At 44.3% G+C, this 25,484-nt stretch overlaps 1 protein-coding gene across 5 annotated transcripts in view; it reads right to left on the minus strand.

The window, feature by feature from the left end:
- The window catches only part of ANO10 (anoctamin 10), a 144,345-nt gene that overhangs the window by 10,171 nt on the left and 108,690 nt on the right, over positions 1 to 25,484 (minus strand). For 4 of the 5 annotated variants that reach the window (XM_016141260.2, XM_016141259.2, XM_016141261.2 and 1 more), the window contains exon 12: positions 24,473 to 24,589. The exons of the other annotated variant lie outside the window; for it this stretch is intronic. In XM_016141260.2, coding sequence (XP_015996746.2) covers positions 24,473 to 24,589 — 117 coding nt within the window. The remainder of the gene's footprint in view (positions 1 to 24,472; positions 24,590 to 25,484) is intronic. 5 annotated transcript variants of the gene reach the window in all.

Genomic DNA, 25,484 nt, shown 5'->3' on the forward strand with positions numbered 1-25,484 from the left:
ATGCCATTTTTGTCCCAAGATGATTTATAGTTTTCGGTGTTATGTTTAGGTCTAGGAACCATTTTGGTGTGAAGGGCGGGTCCACGTTAATATTTTTGCTTATGGATGTCCAATTGTTCTAAGCATTTTGTTGAAAAGACTATCCTTTCTCTACTGCACTGTCTTTGTGCCTTTGTCAAAAATTAGGAGCCATCCTGGTATCTGTTTCTCCCTTTCATACTATTGGTATTTTTCAAATATCTGATGCTCCTAAGTGACCTCTCCACATTTTTGAAAGACTAGGTGTTCCCTGGTGGACTACCCACATCTAGGAAAGAAGAACAGGGTGACGAGAATGGGCATCTTCCAGGGGTTTCCTCTCCCCTTACCCCCTGTCCCCACCGTGCCCTCCCTCTGAATGGGGACATGAAGCTCCTTGTAGGCTGTGTTAGCGGACCGCATATTCCAGAGCCTGGCTTCCTTCAGGGCGCGCATGCTGGTGGCGGGTGAGTGGCCTGCAGCCGACGAGGAGCCGCGACAGAGCCCAGGTATGCGGGCTTAGCATCTCCCACCGCTGGGTACCACGGCCTTTCCTTGTGTCCCTTCTTTGTGGGTCCTGAAGTACAGAGTAACTTGGAGACCCCTTACAGTTCCAAAGCTCCTCTCACGACCCCCCAATCTTCTCTCTTTGGGGAAGGGGAGCCCCTTTGATGAGCTGCCGGGTGCTGGCCTGGTTCCCCTCCTCTAGAGAATGCCCTCCCTCTGGGGGCCACTCTGAAGGGGTGCAGCTTCTCTGCCCTGGTTCTGTCAACCTTTCTTACTTTTTCTATTTTACAGAAATTTCTCGACCTTTTTTAGTTAGCAGATGGTATACTTTCTTGTTTCCTAATATTTTTAATAGATTTATGCATTTCTTATATTTTTCCTTTTTTAAATATGGTGTTTTGGAGGGGACAAGAGTACGTTTAAGCTAGGAAGTCCTGTCAGATGGTCTTAAGTGTCAGGGACATGGGAACTCACTTTCCCACAGGAAGTCCACTAAGCGGTCCCCAGAGACGGAAGGCAGAACTGGACACATTGCCAGGCCAACCAGCGACACCGCATATAGAAAGCCGGCTGGCTGGGAGGCTTCGGCAAGTCACGAGGCTCTGGGGCCGCGCTCCCCCTCTAAAACGTGACCTCCCTCGAAGCGCTCCGCGGGCTCTCCGGCCGCGTGTGGCGCACGTGTGATGGGGGGAGGGACCGAGGGCGGGGCGCCGCCGACGCGAGTCCAGCAGGACACACGTGCCGAGAACTTCCCTTTCCCCACTCGTCTTTCACAGGGGTCTGAGTCCACCTCTGTTTTCAAGAACAAGAGTGCACGTGTACATGTACTTCTGATGCCTCGTCAGTGCTTCTAGTACTAGGTTTTTAAAAACTATATTAAGATTTTTTTTGTCCTCAAAGCATCCGTAATCGAGGTCCCATGAACTGCGTGCGTGCACACGTGTGGCGCATGTGTGTGTGTCTACAGTATTTTTTTTTTTTGGAGTAAGACGGGCCGGCCGCAGCGCTTACCACTCGGGTGAAACAGCGGGGACCGGCACGATCAAACACGTTCTTCCCGCCACACGGCCATCAACGACCCATTTCAAAAAACAAGACAAAGCGCTCTGCAATCTCAGGTCCCCATCTAAGGCTCAAGTTCTGTCATTAAATCACTGCGTAAAGATGCATTAAGTTTTTAAAAAGGGGTGGGGGGAGCAAACACAAAAATATGCCACAAATACAGCTCAAGACTCTTCTTTCGTTAACAGGCTTTTGCTTCTGCTGCTAAACTCTTGTTAATTTTGATCTGTTTACACACATTTTTAATTTGTTCAATCATTTCACAGACCAGCAGTTTCATGGTTCAATTTGTTTCAGGCAAAATGAACTGTTACAAAATTCCCCAGACTATTTTCAGTTTGGAAAAATTAATGAATTAGAATTGGATGATTCTACGTGATGGCTTTTTCGTTCTAATTACAGAATGGAGTCTTTTTCATAAATGTAAAAATGTTCAGTATTAGTGTAACAGAGGTGATAAATAAGATAAGTACAAATATCTTCCTCTATTTCCTAGCCTTCCCCTGGCATTCTTAGACACGTCCAAAAGACCATTTTTAGACGCAGTGAACTCACGGGGTGCCACAAGAAATTTAAAAATCTTGAGAGCGACACAGCAACACTCAGCCTCTTCAGCTGTCAGACAGCCATGAAGGTCAGTCTTCCTCCACTCCTAGTGAGCTGAGCCTTACTGAGCGGAGTGGTTTTGACTGAGGGAGCAGAAGAAAGGTCATCTGGGCACACGGGAAACGGGTGTGGGCTCAGCCTGTGTGGGTGCAACAAGATGCTTAGGGCGGCATGAGAGGCTGGGCTGCTCCAGGTGTGTGGGGAAGGGAGAAGCAGATGTGGCCTATCACCAAACAGGGCCTGAGTGGGGGTGATGTGGAGCTGATGGATGGGAGTACTCTGTGCCCCAGAAGATGTGAAGAAGTGCTTTCCCGTGCTACACACCTCCTGATCTTATTCCAAGCCCGAGGCAAATGGCAGAGAAATAGTCTAGCCACACTGCTTTAGAAAGGCTTGGTCGGCTCACCCATAAACTCAACTGCAAAAGTTCTTCTTAGAACACGTGTTCTGCTTTCCCAACAACTGGCTTCTACAAAATCTTTCAGGTTAATGAACATTCGCTGAGTGCCTGGGGTGGGGGTCACCAAAGATGCCCATCTCTCAGCATCCATGTCTTGGACAATCCCCCCTCCTCGAGTGTGAGCGGAAGGTGAGTTTGCTTCTGATCAACAGCATACGGTAAAGGTGATGGGATGTCACTCCAATGACAGATTATATGACAAAAGCGAAGGGATTTTGCAGATGTAATTAGTGCTCCTAATCAGCCGACTTTAACCAAAAGGGAGCTTACCCTGGGTGTGCTGGGCTTAATGAGTAGTGAGCCCTTTAAAAGAGGGCTCAGTCCACCCACGAGGTCAGAGACCCCGAGCAGAAAGACCCTCAGGGCCAACTGTAAAGAAGTAAGTGGCCAGGCTGTGAGGGGCTTGGGGAGTGGGCGACACAGGGAAGGGACTCCAGGAGCTAAAACTGGCCCCCAGTAGACAATCAGTAAGAAAATGGGGCCTCACAGTCTTACTGCCCCAGGACATGAATTCTGTGAACAGCCTCAGAAAACCTGAAGCAGATCTTTCTCTAGCTGAGCCTCTGACAAGACCGAAGCCCCGGTCAATGTCTTCCTGGAGCCTGGTGGGGCCCAGCTAAGTGGTGCCCAAACTCCTGACCCACAGAAGAGGAGGGAATAACTGTGTGTTGCTTGAAGCTACTAAGTTTGTGCTCCTTTGTAACAGAGCAATAGAAAATGAATATGGTGCCTAAGGTGGAAACTCCTGATGCTAATTCTTCATGTACTGACTACATGAAGCCGTCAAGCAGAATTATCTCCAAACATTTAATGGTTTAAAATAAATGAAGATTTAGAAAGTATTTCAAATTTGTGCCATAATTTTCATTGCAAATTGACCTAACATCCTTTCAATCTTCAGCAAATTCAAATTTCTGTTACTTGGCTCTCTTGGCAAAGTGTTTCTGGTTTTGCAGGATTTGGGTGACTACAACTTTTAAGAAACTCTATTCTTTGGTGAACTCTAAACACTAAAGTTCTAAGAAACCCTCCCTGGGGAACCCCACCTGGAGGAACCCCACCTGGAGGAATCCTGGGATAAACAGGGTGCTGTATCTTGACTAGAGGAAGGGCCTATGGATTCTTGAAGCAGTTTACAGGGGCAAGGCCAGATGTGATGTGGGACTGGCCACCTCCACCCAGGAGTCCTACTGACTTCCCGTGAACCCAATGAAGATTCAAAGCGTTTTGTTAATTTATGGGAAACTGCAAACCACGCCTTAACACTTTTCAAATCAGTAGTTTTTTTCAAAGATCTAAAATTTCAACATAAACTGCATACTTACCATTGCCTAATTAGCCATAAATTTATCTGATATTGCTATATTTTCATCAGCTACTTTTGCCAAAGGCAATTACCTACTTGTTTGGGCCTGAAGAGAACAATTTCCCTCTGATTTACTTCAAGTGGCACAGTAGTTAAGGTGAAATAATTATGTTACCCATTCTTGAAAGTGTATTTTAGAAAAAGAGAAAAAAAGAAATCGTCACAGTGAAGCTGGGCCCATCGGCGTGAGAGCCAGCTAACCACAGAATGTTACTGTGATAAACACGAACACATTTGCAGTTAACAGGAACACAGCTCTCAGGGGAGCGGGAAGAATGCCATCTGCCATGGCGGCCACTGCGTGCCATCTTCCGGCACCTCCCAAACGGGCCTCCGGCCCAGGCCCAGGACAGCTGAGGGCTCCTGCTCCCTGGGGCGGCGTCTGTGTGTCTTGAGCTGGCCACACTTGGCCCATGCTGAGTCAGGGCCTTCGCTGCCCAGGAGATGGAAACACCAAGTGCAAGTGCTTTTCGCTCACCGTGTTCAGGGCGTTTATAAATCATCAGGATATTTAGTTAAAACGAACCCTGACCACATTTTTAGAGGCAAAATTTTAAATGTTGCGAGCCAATACTGAAACCTCAGAGGCAAAAAGAGAGTCATCGGCGCCTGTTCATTGCTGCTTTTGAACCAAGTCTCCTTGTTATGCTGATACGTTATTGGTACATGGAGAACTGTCTCTTACACACAGATCATGGCTTAGAGCAATACTGGTTGTTAATGACACTGAGGGGCTTACCTGACACCTAATTCATGACAGCCAAATCATGCAGAATGTACTCTAAAGACAGGTGTGCCAGAAGTCTCTCCCAAAAGCAAACTGCTTCTTTACATCCCTAGTTACCCACAGAGCTGTACTGTGTCTTTTTATAAAAGTTCAAATTAGTTCACAACAATTCAGCCAAAAAAACATGAAGTGAGCACTAAATTCTTTACAACATCCCAAATTCCTGCCCCATCTATGGAGACACAATGGTGCCGGCTGATCACGTGACTGTCATTTGAACACCCAGGGGAGTAGCCCGTAGGTCGCCCTACCCTGCAGCGCGCACGCTGAGTCTCCATGAGGAGCCACCTGCAGCACCGCGGGAAGCTCAGGGACTGCCTGGCCCGAGTCCTCAGCTTAGGGGTGAGGACACTGAGGCAAAGGGTATGAGACTTGCCCAAGCGGGCAGGGCTGCTCCATGCCAGAGTTCAGACCGGGATCCTGGACTCCGATTCATGAATTCCGGGAACGCTGGTTAAGGTCCCTTGACCTAGAGAGATTGCCAAACCGACTGCAGGCGTTCTAACACCAAGGAAAATGTGTTTTTCCCACCGTACGCTTCTCGGACTCCCAGGGACCCGGTCTGTCCCTAGGGTCTTTGGCCAGGACAATGGTGCAGCCTCCAGCAGCAGCACACGCACCTTCCGTGGGAAAACATATGCAAATAAGGCATCGCCAGGTCACGCGGTGTAACGTCTCCTTTCCTTTAGCACACCCACCACAAGCCAGGCGCCGCGAGAACGCAGACGAGCCACCCTCGGCTGCGGCCTGTTCCAGGACGCAGATGTGAACCAGTGAGCGCAACGGAGCACGGCGGTGACCCGAGTCTCACAAGAAGACGAGACATTTCCTGGAAGACAAGCGGACACAGGGGACCCAGCAGGGAACGCGCCGAGGCGAAATGACAGGGGGTGTCCCGGGACGCCCCACGCGGCTGGAGAGGGAAGCACAGCCACGAGGAAAGCTGGGTTTCCCCTGAAGAAGGTGGACGTGTGAGGTCCCGGGCAGGGGCGTAACATGGAGGCAGTGTCGCAAGACGTGTGGCCAGAGGGACAGTGGGGAGCAGGGAGGAGGGACGGAGGTGGCGAGGCCACCGGGGGCTTCGGGAGCAGTCCAGGTGAGAGGGTGAGAGCCCACCAACACGTTCCTGACGGAAAAGAAAGCGTCATTATGAAAACACTGGCGAAGTCCAGACACCACATAAAACCACAAGCTGGAAATGTCAAACCCTAACCCCAGCCAAGCAAGCCGAACGACACAGCGCGTCGCCATAATGAGCTCTTCTTGGTCACAGAGTTCTCGGATGATGTGGAAGAAGAATCTTAGTCCTTCTAAAAACTGATTTACTTACAGTTTGTTTATTGTGCCTTAGTTACATTACTATAGTCCATAATGACAATTTCTGCATGTCAAAGTACCAAATGAAAATAGAGCCTTACAGAAACCAGCAGTACATATTCTGAAAATGGGTTTGATTTTCAACTTAGAGCTTGCTCCTTTGAGAAATTCAAAGGTGTAACTTAAGAGTCTGGTGACTTAAGAATTCTAACCAGCACGAATGATTTCACCAACATACAACACTTCCCAGTCTGCTTCTTTCGGCAGTACGACATCCCATGTTTTACTTTTTGCCCTATTTAAGAGGCACGGAAGGTGTATAAAATGCTTGTCAAACCTGCATCTGAAACCCGAGGCTCAGCGTTCGCGGCCCTCACCACGGCGCCTGCCACAACCGAGGTCAGGACGGCCCGCCCGCCCGCCAGCGTTTCACGCTTACCTCCTGGCTGCGGAGTCCACACGGAAGGGCACAGTGCAAAAACTTTGTACCTCTGGGTATTTTCTGACTAGTTACAATCTCTGTCCAACACTGATCTTGCTTCCGAGTTACCTTCACTAGGACCTAGTCGACAGTGTCTGGGGAAGCCGATTTAAATACACACACCACCACCACGGCCCCAATACGCAGCATCCGGGGAGGGAGGGTGGAACTGGAGGGGACCGTGGCACCCTGGCCATCGGGAGCAGGGGAGTAATGCTCTTCACTTCGTCTGTCTCTTCCATAGTCCTGTTTCTCCAGATATAAAATGTTGTTTACGTTACTTATAATTCACTACTGTAAGGAACTGGAATTAATTTTACCAGTTAATTTTAATATACGATAAAAGAACCATTACAACCAGAAAAATTCAAAAGTATATGTATATTACTAAATTGTAAGTTAAAAATCAACTAGCCCATCTAATTTATATTTCACACTTGGCATTAATGTTGTGTTAACAAAATATTAGATTACAAAAAGCTAAGTGTCTCTCAAGTATTTTAGGGGGAGTTGACTTTTTACAACTTTTTATGTTACCCTTGAATATAATTCTTTTTTCAGCATTATTACTTCTGAGGACTCATTCTTTAAGAAGAAAATTGGAAGCAGGAAGAGAGTGATTAGAGTCCTTTGTTTGTGTTAAATGAGAAGTTGGGATTGTTTCTACCACGTTAATTGCTTTGGAAAATGAACAATAAAATGTATTATGTTTCATGAGATTATCTAACTTTTTACCTGCCTCCCCAAATCTACCATATTTAACACATGCTGAGGGAGAGGTAAAGTAGGGAATAAGAATGTGGCAACAAATTTTGTTTTTTAACTGTATTTTACCAAATTGTTGCAAAAAGATTTTTCCTCTAAGTAATTTTAAACATGACCTATTACTGTCATTTAAAAAATTTATTTAAAAATATTAAAATCTTCTTGCTGGCCCCATATCTGATGTTGCCAGACAACACTATTTGAAATCTATTACCTAGATTGTAATGGAAGCTTTGATGACTAGAATATTGTGAGTCCTTCTATATTTAAAACATTCCGAGCCTGCAGCATAGTAAACTATTCTGATGTGCTCTTGAAAACCATACAAAACACGATGTGCCTTTTCAATCCACGTCATGCAATTCACATAACTAGCACGATGGCAACAGTACCCGGCCCACTCCATCCTGCTGAAGATATTTTCTGAGAGTGTTTCCAGGTATGGGACATCATTCCAGGGGCTGGGAAGAGTAACTTTTCTCAGACAAGTCTTGAATAAACAACTGCAGTTCTAGTAACACGGCAAACAGAAGCTAACGCCTTCCTCGCTGGTTCACCTAGGACAGAAGTTCCGTAACATTGGCGAATTGCTGGCACGTGTCACTTTTCTGTGTGTGCACTGAAGACGAATTATTACCTCAACCCTCTGTCTATAGCCTCGGGCGATAAACGTTTGGATTCCTTATTTCATTTACATGTAGTAATGCTTTGGGAGTTGGGTATGGCAAACTGGACAGGCATAAATACAATATGACTAATATAATCCAGGATTTACTACGTTAAGAATCAAAGCGAAGCATAGGCCTACTCTGGTGTCAAACGTCACACCACCTTTTTTGTCCAGTAATTTTCCTGTAAGAGAATCTTGCCTCCCCATTTTATTTATATCCTTTCAAAAGCAGATCACATTGACGTTGACAACCGTCTTACAGCTGACTAATTACTCTGTCCGAATGCAAATGGATATTCAATAAAGGCATATTAACTGAGATTTAATCCTTTGAAGCCCAGGAGGACAGCAGAAGAGTGGAGCCCAGTTTTGAAAAGGCATTCCATTTTCCCCTGGTTCTTTGTTCCTTAATCAAATTGGTGGAAATGAACTTGCAGTGCCTCGCAGAGCAGGCTGGCGGGAGCCCTTCCGCAGGGCTCCATTCTTGCCACTTCTCCCTCTGGAGTGATGCCATCGTCACAGTGCTCAGAACAGTGGAAAATTTATACTTTGGCTGCAAACGAGCAGATGGTTTCGAGCCTAATGGGGGACCATTTAAAGATGCCTCAGTCTGTATTTTAAGGCTCAGAAACAAATCCATTTTGGAGTTATTGTTTCTCAGAAAAATTAGTTTCAAGGGATTAGCTATGTGCTAACCAGTCATTTCTTCCTGAGACTGCTACCATGGGAAGATGGCATTAACTCACGAGAACTTATTTTTTTCTCTACAGTTAAGCACCTTGTATCTCTTGACAGAAGAGGCTCAAGCACCAGAGAGGGAAGGTTTATCTTTGTTGGCATTTTTAACTAATAAGTCCAAAGAACAGAGGTATCTGGATTGCCTCACCTGACATGTGATGGTTTAAGTGAGATTACTGAAGCTAGAGACGGAACAACAACCAGGTCCTACAACCACGTGTGTTTACAAATGAGAACCAAACCCACTCTGCCCTCCCCTAACGATACTAACTCATGACCACTTAACCGCCCTCTAACCAAGCACACAGGGCTGGGACAGGAATCTGAGGGACACAGGCTTTAGAACCGGCAGCCAGTGCTGACGCAGTTAGTGTCAGGAGAACGTGGAAATGGAGGCAGCTAGAGATAAGTGCTGAGACTCGGCGGTTTCCCACTGCCCCAGGCAGGGCTGCTGATAACGCCGCGCACACGGTCCGCACGCCAGGCACGAGACCAGCTACTTTTGAGCATTACTCCACTTACCATCCCAAGCCCACGAAGCTCTTACTGTCCCCATTCTAGAGTGCGCCCTACTGCTCGTGAACCGACTGTTCATCTCTACAGCTAGGGCTGTCTCAACCTTATAACCTCTCAGTCACAGAGCATTCTTTTTTGATCAAATGAAAGAAACCGTACAAATGGCAAACAACTGTCTTTATTCCCATCTTGTTTGAACAATGAAAATTATGTGCACTATGATCTCGAACCAAGTCTTTACTACGGTAGAGCCATAACAAAAAAAAGCCTGTACTTGAGAATAAATCAACTGCATTCTATACATGGCAGGAAGCAACTTCTGTTACAGTTCTCAAACGCTCAACTTTTTGTTTCCTGTTTCTTCTCACCTAACCTTTTACTTTTCTCTGCCTAAGTCTATAAAATAAACACAGGAGAAGACAGAATGTTTTCTCTTTCTCGAATGCATGTACGTTTGGGTTCTACTTCAATTTCAGATAAGCTCCTTGTCTGCCATCTAGTGTGGCAATATTTAAAAGAGAATTCGTTACGGCCATCGACAGAAGCCGACCAGTTTCCTCGGAGAACAGGGAGCTAAACTGGTTGTTGGGCTGCGTCTCTGGCAGCAGAACCTGAATTACGTCTATTTCCACCTCACCTGCTGTTAGCAGGAAAGTAGCCCGCATGTCCCCCAGACCCCACGGAGATCGGACGCACTGTGAGGGCTCCGCCTAGCATACCTGGCTGGCGTGCGCCACTCACAGCCGACATGGGAGGCCCTGAAGCCCCCAACCCCATGGCCCCACCACTGAGGGAGGGCAGCCCTCCGGAGGGAAGTCATCCTCACACCGAGCTTCCCAAGCAGGAAGGCTGGCTGGGAGCACGGACCACCAGGCCCGTTGGCCAATCTCAAGGAAGGGTTTGAGACCGTGTGCTTTGAAGGCTGTAAGATAGAACCAGCAGAATAGAAAAGGGATGCATGAGCATCTGTAAAGATAAACAGAAGGAAAAAGGACAATTTGCTAAAAGGAAATAAAGCACACACACAAAAAAAGGGTGCAAATAGTAACACAGGCACAAAGAATGAAGGTTAAAAGGAGGACATTTGGATAATACCAAATTCAAAGAATGGCCACTCTGTGCTCTTAGCCTTTTTCTTTTCTTGGAAAACAGAAAAAAAGAAGACATGAAGATGTGGAGTGGGGGATGGGGTGAGGGAAGAAAGGAAAATAGCGACCACCACACACACACAGATTCTATAGAATGCTGGAAGCGCGGTTCTATCATGTTGAACTAACACCGTTATTCTTACTAGAAACTCTACGCTCGAATTTATTTCAAATCTAATGCTCAGTGAATTTGCCACCAAAAGACCAAAAGACTTGTTCCTTTAAGAGTAAGTCCAAGAAGAAGCTTCCAACAAGGGCCCCACTGTAATTTCTGAAGGAAGGCCACACAGCCCAGGGACCTGACACCACTCTTCATTTCCAGAAATGCATCTGAAATCCAAATTACCTGTGGTTGATTAGCATTCTACGAGACCTGGTTTTGGCTAAAATATAGCTGGATAACAACTATTTTTAAGGAATCGCTGGACTGGGAGGGATCTGAGACTGTTCGCTGCCAGAGAGTAGGTAGTTATTTCTCCTCTGCAAGATCTCCAAGGATAGAGTATGACGACCACCCCTTTCCAAGGACGGAATATTAAAAAGGAGTGTTTTATGTCATAATGAGCAAAGAGTTCTTCACTGTACTCAACTGACACTTCTGTTATTTATACCCCCCTGCCCTGTGGTGGAAATGATGGACAAGCCTGGATTCAGAGTTGCCAGCCTGGACCTGACTCTACTTGATCGTCCTGTGTGGCAGTTGCTGTTTTTACGCCCACTTTACAGAGGAAGAAACCGGGGCCCAAAGAGCCTTGGTAACGGCGAAGCTGGGATTCCTGAGACACGTACCCCTGACTCCAAAAGCCATTCTCCTAAACGTACACAAACCACTCGTCCTGCTCCTGGTACATTTTACAGCCTCAGAGAACCAAAATGCTTCATTTAAGGCCAACGTATTGGTATAGACTGTGAATAACAATGACAATTCCTTATCAAGTTTCTCTAATTGTAACTGTTTAACCACGAATCATTTTCGCAGAAACAATCTGTGCACAGCTACCTTGAATAACATTTAAATAACCAAGACTGATGTTTTTGGAAATGGTTTTCTATAACATACATTTAAAAAAGTGAACCCATTAGCCCAGGAAGTAAAAAAAAGCAATCTGGATTTATCCTGTCGCTAATCAAAACAATATTTATCGCATGTGAAAGTAGAGGGGGTTGGAGCTGTATTTCCCAGACATTTGGCAGTTCATTTTCTCTCATGCCTGTGACTAAAACCAGACGTGCAAATTAAAAATATGCCTATCATTTTTTTCAAGATAATTCAAACAAAACAGCCTGCAAATCTACCCACACAAACACTGCTTTAAGCAACTTGAAGAAGCGAAGAGAATCTCACGATCTATGCATTTTCCAAATAACAAATGGAGATTTCTTACCAAATTAAATTCCAAGAATTTAAAGTTATAGCCCTGATGACATAGCTACCTGGCGGATAATAACTGCCTTATCGACTCTATGTAAAGGAACCGCCAGCTGCCAATTAAAAAACAAAATGAAATTGAAAAATTATGAGGGGAAAAGTTTGATTCCTCCTAAACCTCATGTTTAGAATAGGAAAATTTGACATTGCACAGATTTTTGAAAGGAAAAAGGAGAGAGGAGATGTGCTTTTGAACTGAATGCCATGACCTTGGCATTTCCCCAGGTCTGGTATTCTGCTCTTGGCTCTCCCTCCACTCTCTCCACCTGTTCACATCATTTTCCCTCTTTCATAAGTGGCCGCATCAAAGGACAGCTGGTTAAAAGTACAGAAAGCATGAGATGTTCAGAATCCAGCACAAAATCTTATTTCATGGTCGTCCTGAGGAACTAGAAGAGTGGAATAATCCAGACCCATTTTCTGAGTCCAACTCATCAGGCACTCTGGGACGGTGAGCACGTGCAGTCACTGAAACGGGTCACGAGACGAGCTGTTTCAAGGATCCATTCCAGGTACCCAACAAGCGACACAATAAGGTAATGACATTGCCAATTAAGACCGTTCAGAGTGATTCCCAATCTCCAAGGGATTTTAGAGAGAAGGGAAACTCACTGTTTTATTATGTATTATGTGCCAAGCACTGTGCTAGGTACTTTCACATAGTAATTTTACTTTATGTCAAATTCTGTGTTTCTGCTTAAGCACGAGAGAGGCAGTACAGGGAAGAAGAAAGAGCACTGATCCAGGAGCCAGATTCCGGATCCAGCTACATTTTATTTGACCATTTAAACTTTCTGAACATGTTTCCTTATCCTCAAACGCTGGAGTGAAACCTGCCAGGTCTGTCCTTGTAGGCTAGTAAGGATTAATTAAGATCATGAATTTGCTAGAGCTCTGTTGACAGCAGTGTCCAATAAGAATGTAAACAGTATTATTGTATTCCAGGCCACGACGACACAGGACTCTGGGTGTCTGAACAAGGCTCCGTCTCTGAGTAATGACTAATTTTACAGTCTACAGTACAGAGAGGCATAAAGAATTGGACAGGTCCGCAAGATGGTTCAACAATGGCAACGGTATCGAGTCCAGAACTTATAGACGTTGTTGGAAGTACCATGGGAAAGAACTGTGGGGAAAACTTAGGTAAATAGCTAAATTTTGACTAGTTGTTACTTCTGTAGGGAGAGGCAGCCAAAATATGGGACTTCGGAGCCAGATACCTGGTTATGCGACATGGGCTTTGTGATTTACCGACAGTATGATTTTAGACAAATCACTTATTTCTTTTTTTTTCTTTTGAATTTTTATTACATAAAAACAGAGAAACTAATATATAATGAATACCCCTTTATCTACCCATCGCCTAGCTTCAACCACTATCAACTCAGTTAAACTTGGTTTGTCTGTCACCCAGCTTCCCTTCCTGGATTACATCTATTATTGTGTAACAAATTACCCCAAAATTTAGTGGCTTAAACAACAAGTATTTATTATCTCACACTTTCTGTGGGTCAGGAATTTGGAAGCAGTTTGTGGCTCTGGCCCAGAGCCTCTCAGGAGGCTGTATCTAGGATGCAGGCAGGGACTGCAGTCAGCTAGAGGCCTGACTGAGGCTAGAGGATGGATGACCAACTATGGTCCATAGGCCCAATTTGGCCCACTGCTTGATTTTGTAAATAAAGTTTTATTGGAATACAGCCTCTTCATTTGCATATCTTCTATGGCTGTTTTTGCACTACAAGAACAGACTTGAGTAGTTTTGAAAGTGACTGTATGGGCCACATGCCTCACATATATTTACTAACTCACTCTTTACAGCAAGTTTACTACCCCTTGGACGAGAGAATCTTCTCCCAAGGTGGTTCACTCATGTGGCCCCTGGCAGTAGGTAATGTTTCTGGTCATGTGGCCTCTCCACTGGCTGAGTGCTGGTTTGCAAACTCGGGAGCTCACTGGGTGAAATTTGAAACTTGACCCCGTATAAAAAGGGTAAGGAGAGACTGAAGACACAGATCATTCTAGACTGGCAAGTGGCAGTTTTAATCAGCAAGAGAACTTACATACAAGGTTTGTCTTGGGCAGCTGCAAGATAAGCACATCTCTGCACTGGCCTACTAGGATCTTAAAAGTTTATGTACAAGGCCTCAACGGGGTTCAGTCATGTACACAGTCTCAACAATACCTGACTCTGTCAGGGCTGCGTCCTTGAACCTGTTCCCACTGTGGGAACAGTGGGCAGAACGTACATTCTAAGGACAGGGAAGGGGCGTGGAGCATCCGATTGCCCAGATCCAGCTCAGAAGTCACATTCTCTCGATGACCTCTTTCAACACTGAGTATCTTCACAACATGGCAGCAAGCTTCCCAAGAGCAAGTGATCCAGAGGGGCAAGGAAGGCAGAAGCCATAATGGTTTTTTAGGACCTAGCATCAGAGGAGACGCACCAACTTTTCTGCAGTATTCTACTGGTCATAGAGACCAACAGAGATGTAAGGTGGGACTGGACTCCACAAGTGTGTAAATGCTAGCAGGTGGAGACCAGTGGGGACCATCTTGGAAGGTGACAACCACAGTTAATGACCCTTTCCTTATTATATTAAATCAGGGTTTGGGACATAATCAAGAGTTTTTTCAACTCTAACATTTGACCATTCATTATATTATACAGGGAATTTCTGATAATTTATATTTTTTGCATTGATCATAGAATGTTGCCAAATTTTAATATCTGTATTTTAATTTTGACTTATGTGTGAATTCAGCCTAATTTACTATTTGTGTTCTTAGAGCCATTATTAATACAAAGTGATTATTTTTCTTTAATTAGGCAGTATTCTAAAAAGTTCTTAAATCCAAACATTTCTTCTTTCTTACATTCTATTCTTAGGAGACAGAGGCAAATCAGTAAATGTGCTAGTCTTAGGGATTTACTTCAAAGTCTAAATTTCCTAGTCTATCGATCACTATATTTTCATCCCAATTTCTTCATTGCATGACATAATATTCAATCGTATCTCTGAGGCTCTGTAGCATTGGAAATCAATGGAAAATAATACTGTTTATTACATCAAATACAAAATTTTCTATTTTAGCAATTTACTGGTAATTAAAAACAAAAGTTAAAAATAAAAAAGTCTGTGGTTTCCTGACATAGTAACTACTCAATAATGGTTTCCCGAATTCCAAATATAACACACAGAGGATGATTTCAAAGTCAAAGAAGTAGAATTTAGTAACAGAAAGGGGCACAAAGGGATGGGGCTTCGACCCTAGTGATGTTCATTTAATTACTGACTCATGCATTCAACAAATATAAATTGTGTCTGGAGTGATCCTGTCTCCAAGAAGCTTTTAGTCTGGGGGTCACAGACAAATACCTTTGACCTTGATGAAGCAAATAATATATTCTTTTAATAACCTAGACCACTGGTTTTAAAAAAAGGTAAATAGATATATATGTGTATATTTAACATCTGGACATATACCTGGAAAGAAGACCTGCGCTCACACGTGTGGGCCCTGGAGGTGACATAATTATTCATCTAGCACACAGAATGAGACTGGAACATGTAGAATTTTGACTATCTTACCAAAATATATATTTTTTCTTCCTTTTTAAACCCACAGTTTGCAGCATTCTGAAATCTCCAGATTAATTTATTACAGGGTGGATTTTTTTTCTTTACAAATATAGACACATCTTAACGACAGATGCAGACGTGGCCCAAAGCACAGGGCGTCCTCTGTGCAGCAGGGTGACCCTGAGGCCCTGCCGGGTGGCCTGGACCTGGGCCTCCGGGCCCCTCTGCATGCACTGCTTCAGGTCGACTCACATGGTGACTGGGGAAATGCTGAGTTTCATTCTGCTTCATGGTCTAGTCAGTCATTTCCACAAATAAAAATAAATCTGGTTCTGATTTGGCCATGTTTCTTACATCTGGGGGAATAAATAATTAAGATATATGACTTTTAAATTTTTCTTAGAAAACCAGGGGAATGAGATAAGTAGCAATTTATATATATTGTTTACTAAGGAAGACATAAATGCTCAGAGGTTTCCTAGAGCTTTAGTGAAGCATTTTTTTCTCTAGTGAGAACAGAATATGAAGGGGGAAAATGTCTACACGTCAGAGGTAAGGAGAAGATTGTTCCAGAGCCTGAATTTGTGTGAAGTACAAACTATTTTAGAATTCTATCTGGCTTAATCTGGGAGTTACTTTACAGTCTTTTGGGAGCCACCCTTGTTACTGATGTCAACCATGGTCATTCTTTTCGGGGTGGGGGTGGGGGGGGGAGATTTGAGCTTTATCAAGGCTTGGGACGGGGCACTTATCAAGTGCTCACATGTGATTCCTCAGAATGCGTTCTCTTCCCTAGCGATCCCAGAAAGGCATATGACCTGTTTCCATTTTTGCCAGAGTACCTATTTTAAGATTTCTTTTTTTGTGCTAGGACATTCATTTGTCATTTACTTAATATATTAGCTTTTCAACTAGGTATGCGTCAACAAATTCAGTCTGATTAAGTGGAGATTTCTTCAGAGTCTGGGCCTAGGGCCCTGTGCTGGGTGAGGGATACAGGGGTAAGGCATGCCCTGGACAACTGCACTGGGGCTAATGCACGCAAAGGGCCCCTGTGTGACACAAGAGGGCGGTGACTCCCCGTGGAGGTGGGGTCTGTGAAGCTGACGATGACGGAGGGGAGGTGCACTACAGGCCGTCAGTACGAATCCGCGAGCAGTGCAATCCTGCTCGACCCAAGAGGAAGAGGCAGAAGTGACAGAGAGCAGGGCTGACGAGGCGCTCAAGAGCCAGTGTTTGCTAGCGCGCCGATCAGCCCTAAAGAAAGCTATCGTTTATGAGTTGGAGAGAAATCACACGCAAATGGCGAACGGACCCATCCGAAGACCTGTTCTGAGGAGTCGGCCTCGGCAGAAGGCTCCGAACAGCGCCGGCTCACGTGCGCCCCCGCTGCACGCGGCTGTCACTCCCGTTACCACTGCCCGGCTGTGTTCCGGTCACGTGAATGCGTGGGCCTGGGGCAAAGGTGGAACTGTGCCTCATATCTAATCTGGGATTAGGGTGCCACTTCATCCCAGAATTCCTTGCTGGTCCACCCGGGGATGCAGGGCACCCAAGCGTGAGGCGGTCCTCCCCTTCCATCCCCGTCTCGTCTCCCCCACTGCCCTGCTTCCAACCATGCTCACTCCAGCCTCACTCGGCCCCTGTGGTAGGCACCATTTTCCTTGGCCTCATCTGAATGGTGGGGAGGTTATGAGACTATGACACGGAAAGGTCAAGTCACTCATCCCGAAGGCACACAAGGCTGAGACAAACGGCGTAAACATGAGAAAGACAGACAGGCTCGGAGGGGCCACCAGAACTTCCATTTACTTTTACCTCGAGCTCATGAGGCTGGCACTTGATGTGGGCCCTGGGAAATGGACCTTCCCCCGCGCCCACCCCCCACGTTCCTCCACCAAGGACTGAGTGAGGCTCCAGCACTGCCTGCCCCTGGCTTTCTGAGAAGCTAATCCTTTACTTGGATTTGGTGTTTCATTCTGAACCACTGGTCGGCAGATCAACACATGATTACATTCAACAGTCAGGCACTTTAGCATTCTCATTCTATGTGTGAAACTTGTAATTTTCCATGAAAATTGCTTGTGTGTCTACTATAACTTGAGCACAAATACAAGGAAAGTTCAGAGGCTCTTAGGAAACGCTGGCCATGGTTTCAATGAACTTAACCCCAGAAAACAAAGGCATTACTTAATGCAGGCTGGTCCTGTGAAGAGTCTTGCCTCTGATTTGAGGCCCTTGAGGGCTATAATTAGCATTGCTGTGTCTTAAAGTTCTTATCTGCTTCCTTATGACCGATTTCCTGATTTCCGAGGCTGTTCTCTCTCCCAAAGGCTCCATCTGGACCCAGCTCTCTCTGCTTCCAGGGGTGTGGCTCGCCGATGGCTGGCTGCCCAGACACCAGCCAAGTGGTGGCTGTACAGAGGATGTTGTGTCCTCGAGCCCCAGGCTGTCCCACCAGAGACTCGTTTCTATTTTTAAGTGGATCTTAAAATTACTGAGAGTTGAATAAATCAATTTGAAAAGAAATAAAAGGGCATCACTAGGATGATATTTACTGTCTAGAATTCTTCATAAAGGTCTCACCAACCAAAACCTAATCATCTGAAAATGCCCTTTGCAAAGCAAACAATTTTATTTCCTCCAGTCTGCCTCTTACCTTCAAGTATACCTAATTTGCCAGTATATTTAGACACGCCGCACAGTTTCCTAGCTGACATTCAAAAAAGAACTGCTTTCGGGGCCTTTCCCATTCATCCCCACACTCACTGCTGCCCCTCCCACCACAAGCGCTAACAAACCCACGAGCATTTCTCCCAGCGGGATCAGCTCCTGCGTCAGAATCACAGACGTGCTGGGTGTACATGTCTGAGCCTTCCCACAGACCAGAGTCCAGCCTTTATTTTATAAAACAAAAAACTGAGGTGCAAAGAGGCTACCTGACCCATTCACAGTGGCAGAACTAGGCCCGCGACTTGCTTGTTCTTGGCATGAACCTGACCATGCCTGGGATCTATCTGTGCTGGGGGCTTCAGGTTAGGGGTGGGGGCCAGGGAGCAATCGGAAGGGTTTTATTTATAAACAGAGGGGCCTGGGCCCTCCCTTAGATCTAGGAAATGAAAAACCTCAGGGTACGGGCCGAGGCACAATGAGTTTTCAAAAGTTCTACATTCAAGATGCACAGCCCAATTTAAGAATGAACTCAATGACTCAAATTTCTCAATTGTGTTTTGTCTACAAAATGGAAACTGAGTTGAAAAGTAGCAGTTCAAATATAAAGCACAATAATTTCTATTGACAAGTTTACTGTCGATTTCTGGTCACTTAACAGTGAGCTGGGGATAGGCTTGGCATTAATGAGATTTATTCTTAAATATGTTTTCAACAACTCCATTTTTGATCTGGGGCCACCAACTGATCAGAGGACCCGGCAGAAGCGCGCTCTGCCTTTGATATGTGGGAACGGCCCACTGAGCCGAGGCTCTACTTATTTACAAAGCAGATAGTTAAATGTCAGATTGAAGAAAAATAAGAAAAGTTCTATGTCCTAGAAATGTCAGTAGTTCAGCAAGCAAACTGAAGACATACCAGATAATTTACGAGTTTCTGAAAAGCACAGAGCAGGTGACCTTTCAGAACTAGAACCCTCTGGACTTTTTAGGACCTCTGGATGTGAGGAAATGTGATGAAAATCTTTGTTTTCGATTGACAGCAGCAGAAACTTAGGCCCACGCAGCCGCAAAGCCTTGGGCCAGCAAGAGAAAGCAAAGAGGTGGACAGCTGCAACAGATCTCCTGCCAGCGTTTGCCCTGGGCCTTCTATTCCATTGTGATTATAACAAAAAGTGATGGAGGGAGGAACACTCTTCCTTGGCTTGCAGTGAAGGCCTACGAAACCCTGCCTCCTCCCTGCCTCCCACTCACTTAACGGATCAGAGACATCTGAGCCACAGGTGCACTAACTGAAAGTCACCAGGGAATGTCCTGTTTGAAGGCATTGGATAAATACACTGAGTCAAAACCTGTTAGACATCTCTGTCCCTCCAGAACCTGAACAGCAAAATCAGCACCGGAATCACATGTTTCTTAGAAGGAGATATTAATCAGAGAATCACATCTATGTCACCTGGAGAAAAAAGACCCAGAGAGACTTAGAATCTTTTAGATGTTTTCCTTTTCTTTAAACAATTTGAGATGGAACTTTGGGCAGTGTCTCATTTCTTCTTGAAGACAAGTGTAAATAAACCTTGCCTGTGCATCGGGGCTTTGCTTAACTGCCAGGTGAGTGTATCTGAAGTTGTGGGAATCCAGGAGCTGAGATGAAGGCAGATCATTTAGCCAAATCCACAGTAAACACTAACATCCGGGAGTCCCGCAAAGCAAACACAACATCTCTATTGCAGGGCTTTTCAGTAAATAAATGTGGTTGGTAACATGAGGCATGTCAGCAATGGCCAACATCAGTGAAGACCCTCTGCTTTTAGATAAACACACGAGTGAGGAACCCTTTACCAGCACAAAGCGAGATCGAGCCTTGAGCAGCGTGAAGGTGTGTCCACATGGCCCGGGGAGCTGCCTGCTCCCACCTATCAAATCTCACCGGACGTGTCATCGTGGAGAAGAACTCTTTCAAAGACAATACTGTACAATTTAAATTGTTTTGCTTATGCACCCCCTAACGTTTTTGGATGCTATGTGTCCTCCCTCACAATTTTAAGTTGACATCTAAAATTTTCATCAAAAATTAAATAATTTCAAAAATGTGTTTTCTAGCATACTGTAAATGACACAAAAAAAATTAAGTCACTCTTTTGAAGATAGCCAACAGTCTAATAACTACCATAGTGATCTTATCCACCATTACTCATGTAAAAAATACATGAATATGCTTTTAATAGTAACAATTTCGTGTCTTTACTTTTTTCCTTCTTTGAAATCATATTTTCTTTCTGCTTCTCCCAAAGAAATTTGTCCTAATGAAATATATATATTTTTCACTTGAAAGTATCAGTTACTCTCTCATACTTTGATCATATGCTCATAAATGGAAATATGAAAGTTTTTTAAAATTCTTGTGACTGTTAAGTATTTAAAATTTTCTTCTGGACTGACTGGTCATTACAATGATTACTGGTGTATAAGTAATAAAAAATATGTAAATATAATATAGATTTTTATAAACAATTGTTGAGCATAAATTTCTGCATGCATTTTGGAAATGTAGCTCTTAAGGAGATAATTTGGTTTTGGTGAGTAGAGAATTGGGGTCCTAATTATTGAGTGTAGCTTATCCCCTGATACGTCCATTTGGAAGGGTTCTCTGTCACACGGGAGGTTTTTACCCGGGGAACAAGGCATATGGTAGAGTTCAAGATGGTGAGAGGTATGTCTTCCTCCTCAGAGTGGGAGAAGGATAACTGTGAAGGGGGAGGTGGCTATGGACAGCCAGGAGGAACCAGCAGGACACCTGGGCCCCCTCAGGCAATTACGTTTTAGATGTGCGTAGGGACGCGTGTCAGGTGAGGGCCTGAACATCCAGGCCCTTGTAACTGTGCCCACTGCTCCTTGCGAAGTCCCAGGAGTGCTGCTGTGCGGAGGGGCTGTGCTCTGCCAACCCCTCCTGGCTCCCCCTGCTTCTCTGGCCCTCATCCCTGTGGTCTCGGGTCCCTTAAAGGAGCGAGCTGAGCGAATACTTTAAAATACTGAACGGGGTGCCAAGTCGACAGCCTGCGGGCCCGTCCTGTCTTGGTTTCCCTCTGTCCTGACCCGAGGTTTACCGAGGAATTTACAAGCAAATTCCACTTTGCCTCACACTGCATCTTGGTTTTCCCTTTTGACTCAGGGCCTCAAACATTATGCGTCAAATACATATTCTGTGAAAATAAATTTTACTCTAAAGATTTTAACCTATGTTTAAAATTTTTTCTTAAAACAAAAAAGCATATGAATGTTTGTAAAAAAGAAAAAGGAAGGAGGAAGAAGGATGTGTCCAGTGAGTCTGAAAATGGCCTTAGGGAAGTTAAGGAATTATTCAAATTACCGATGTGAGGGAGGCTGCATTCCCTGTTTACTGCCATTGGTGTTGTAAATGCAGAAAAGTACACGGACTACAGCTGGCAAACAACCTCCCTTCCCAAGAATTTGTTGACCTTGAAAAACTAAGATGTGTGCACGGTCAGAAAATTCAAAACTGTACATGAAAAGAGAAATCCTAACCCTTCTCCTCAAAGGTCACTACTGGGCAGGATTCCCAGGAAGTCCTTCCAAGGACAACCAGGGCACATACCTGCATTCACCCCTTTCTTGTTCCTTTTCTCCTTCTTCAAAATTTAACTCAAAAGGTATCGCATTGTTCTGTATCTTGCTTTTTCCACTTAATAAGACAGCCAACACACACACACACACACACACACACACACACACACACACACACACAGAGCACAGAGAGAGAGACCTTTTAAAAAGCAGGTTCAGAGAATTTTATCACATGGAACCATATACCATAATTTACTTAAGCAGTCTCCTACTGAGGAATTTAGTTGTTTCAGTTTTTTTTCTAATAGAAATGTTTCAATGACTACATTTTTGGTATACCTCACAGAGAGCAAGTCACTCTGTTTGGAGGGTAATTTAAATTTTGATTCAACTGCATTCCAGAAAGACCGAGCCAGTATACATTTCTGTCAAGAGTATAGAAAAGTGTCCATTTCCCCATACCCAGCGAGGACAAGTTATAAACCAACATTTGCCAACACAGCGGGTGGGATGTGCTCTGGCGTTGCTGCTTGAATTTACATTTCTTTGCATGACCTCGAACATCTCTTCATGTGTTAGCCTTTGATTACTGGATTATCTTTCTTATGGATTTAAAGACATTAAGCATTTTTAATACATTGCAAATATTTCCCCAGTTTGTCCAATTTACCTTTCGAGTTTTTTAAACATTTTGTCTATAGAAGTTTTAAATGTTCATATATCTTACCTTATCGATATTTTCCTTTATGATTTTTGGATTTTGTGTCCTGAGTCAGAAGGCATTTTTCTCTGTAAGATGTCCCCAGGTTTTATTTAACAAACCTTGTAGGGCTTAAGTATTTTACATTTAAATCTCTCAACCACCTGAACATTGCAGGGGGCGGGGAAGGGAGGCAAGAGATGTATAAGGAATGAAGTAGAATAAAGTAGCAATTTTCCTAAACAACTATCATCAAACAACATAATCTTTTTTGTCCACTGACATAAAATGTCACTTTTCCCATAAACTAAAGTCCCAGTCTTATTTGAGCCTATTTATGAATTCTCTGCTCTATTTGATCTATTTCTTTCCTACTTCAAAATAGATTTAATTATCAGAACTACTGTATTATTCAGAATACATTTTAATATTTGGCAGAGCTGAAGGCCTGCCTCATTTTTCTTCTTTTTTAGAGGTTCTCTGCAATGTTTACTTCTATATATTTGAACTGGCATTACATTTTTATAAGACTGAATCTTTTGATCCTAATAGACTTTAAAAAATATTCTTCATATAGATTATCCATATTGTTTTTATAAGTTATTGGCTAAAGTTTTTATATTTTAGCTTCTTCGGGAAAAGGGAATTTTTCTTCAATAATATTTTCAGACTAGTTATTATTTCTTGTGATAGGAAACAAATGATTTTAGATTAACTTTGTAACCTGCCTCCTTACCAAATTTTCCTATCGGTTCTAGTAATTTATCTTGTGATTTTTCGGCATATAATCATAACCGCCAAGTAACGATACATTTGCCTCTCCGGGACTCCTGGAGCCCCTGTGTAACTGCATTGGTTAGCGTCTCCAGAACAGCGCTCAGCGCCATGGTGACCACGGGCTCCTTGCGGATGCTGCCCTGAGCACTTCCGGTGTTTCACTGTGGAACACGATGCTGGCCCTGATGCAGGTACAAACACACTGCTAGCCCACATGCCGAACGTGGCCTTGTCCCAGCCCTAGGAAACACGGAGCTATTCAGTCCTCTCGCCTACTGTGGCAACTATGAGCACCCATGTGGCTGGGAGACCAGGGTTCTCCCTCTCCTCTGTACTCTTATCACAGGTCGTTATGGGGTCAGCCCAGCTATTCGGGGGAACATTTGGTTTTCAAAGTGGAGCTTCCCCACCTGGTGCAGTATCTTCGGAGCCGTGCTTCTGTCAGAAGATCAGCCCCGGAAGGTCCTCCCTGCAGCTTTTTCCCTCCCAGTGCCCCAAACGTAAGAGGAGATATTCCTGTACGAGGCGGCTGAGAAGCATAAGGGGCTGTGCGGGTCCAAGAGGCCCTGGGCCTGAGCACCTCCCCTCGGAGGGCACCGCCTTGCTGGTTTTCTCCACTAAAGTCCTATGTGTCACTGGAGGAAGCTAGCTCTGGGCAGCTAGGAATCTTCTGTCTCCCTATTCTCACTCTCCTACAAGCAGAAAATCACCAAAATGGTGACTTCCAGCATGGTATTTTAGAGTGAGTGAGTGAGAGTGTGTGTGTTTGTGTGCGTGCATGCGTGTGTGTGTGTGTGTGTGTGTGTGTGTGTGTGTGTGTGTCTAGTAGAATGTGGAAGTCATTGGGAAGAGGGTTCTACTTTCAGGGTGTTTTTGCTGTTTCTGCCCACACTTTCTCTTTCTCCCTCACTCTCTGTAAGATATTCAGGATTCTATTTACTCCCCTCTCTTTGCATAATGCTGCTGTGGAAGGCAGACTCGGAAACTGTGGGGGGCGGCCCCCTGGGTGATTCTTGGAAATCTCTGTCTTGTTCTTCTGCTGCATGCCAGCTCTACTCTTTATTTAACATCGTTTGAATATTTTTCAAGCTTAATTTAGTTCTTTAAACCTATATGTTGCTGATATTATTAGGATTTTAGTTTTGTTATAGCATTCTAAACTGGAGTGTTCTGTATTTATTTAAACTGGTAACTTCAAAGCTGAAGGAAATGCTGAGAGTAAATCCTCTGAAGTATGTCTCCTGGCATTTGCTAAAGAAATACATTTACTTTCAGGATTGTTGCCCTTACCTGCTGCTTCAGTGCCTCCAAAGACTCAAATTCCAACCTGGCCAGTTTCATCTGGATATGCCGTGGTTTATCAGGTATGGCAAATGCAAGTATAAACTTTAGAGCCAGGAGTGCATGCTGAAAACAAGAAAGAGCACATGTTGACGTGACACATTAGACCATACGTGCCAGGAAACAAATTAGTCCTTACACTATCTGCGACCCTTCTCATTACCCTTTGGCAATTTCTAACTACTGGCCTGTACAGTACCGAAGATTAACCAGGCCCGTGAGCTATACTGAATCCACCCCACTGTGGCCCATTCAATAATGACTGACTTACTTTACTTTATTCTTTTAAGATTAGTTATTTCCTTAAATTGATGCCATTTATTACCCTCAAAGTTTTATAGAAAAAAAAGTTTATTCTGGAAAATTCTCCAGTGTTTCTTCTGTCTGTGTCTTAATTCCCAAGGTATCTGAGCATACAACGTTCATAGTCACTCCGTCCTTTGCTTAACATCTCCCCTTGTGCTCTGCTTCAGGCTGAGTTGTATGAAACATACATGTATCTTAAACATCAGATGCCTTGAATCCTCTGCATCCTCAGCAGTGACTAGTGTGGTTTCTTTCATGAAAATGATAATCAATTAAAGTTGATGAATTGACTGATGGCAATGTACTACCTCGTACTGCTGACTCCAAATACTTTACAGGCAGCTATACAGAAATGTAGAGTGTATCCTTTATAACACACAGAATATACCCTTTATAACATGCAGGATGCACCCTTTATAACATGTAGAGTGTACCCTTTATAACACTTAGGGTGCACCCTTTATAACACATAGAGTGTACCCTTTATAACACATACAGTATACCCTTTATAACATGTAGAGTGCACCCTTTATAACACGTAGAGTGCACCCTTTATAACACACAGGGTGTACCCTTTAGAACACATAGGGTGCACACTTTATAGCACATAGAGTGTACCCTTTATAACACATACAGTATACCCTTTATAACATGT

Source organism: Rousettus aegyptiacus, unplaced genomic scaffold, assembly GCF_014176215.1.
Source record: "Rousettus aegyptiacus isolate mRouAeg1 unplaced genomic scaffold, mRouAeg1.p scaffold_m13_p_4, whole genome shotgun sequence".
NCBI classification, from domain to species: Eukaryota; Metazoa; Chordata; class Mammalia; order Chiroptera; family Pteropodidae; genus Rousettus; species Rousettus aegyptiacus.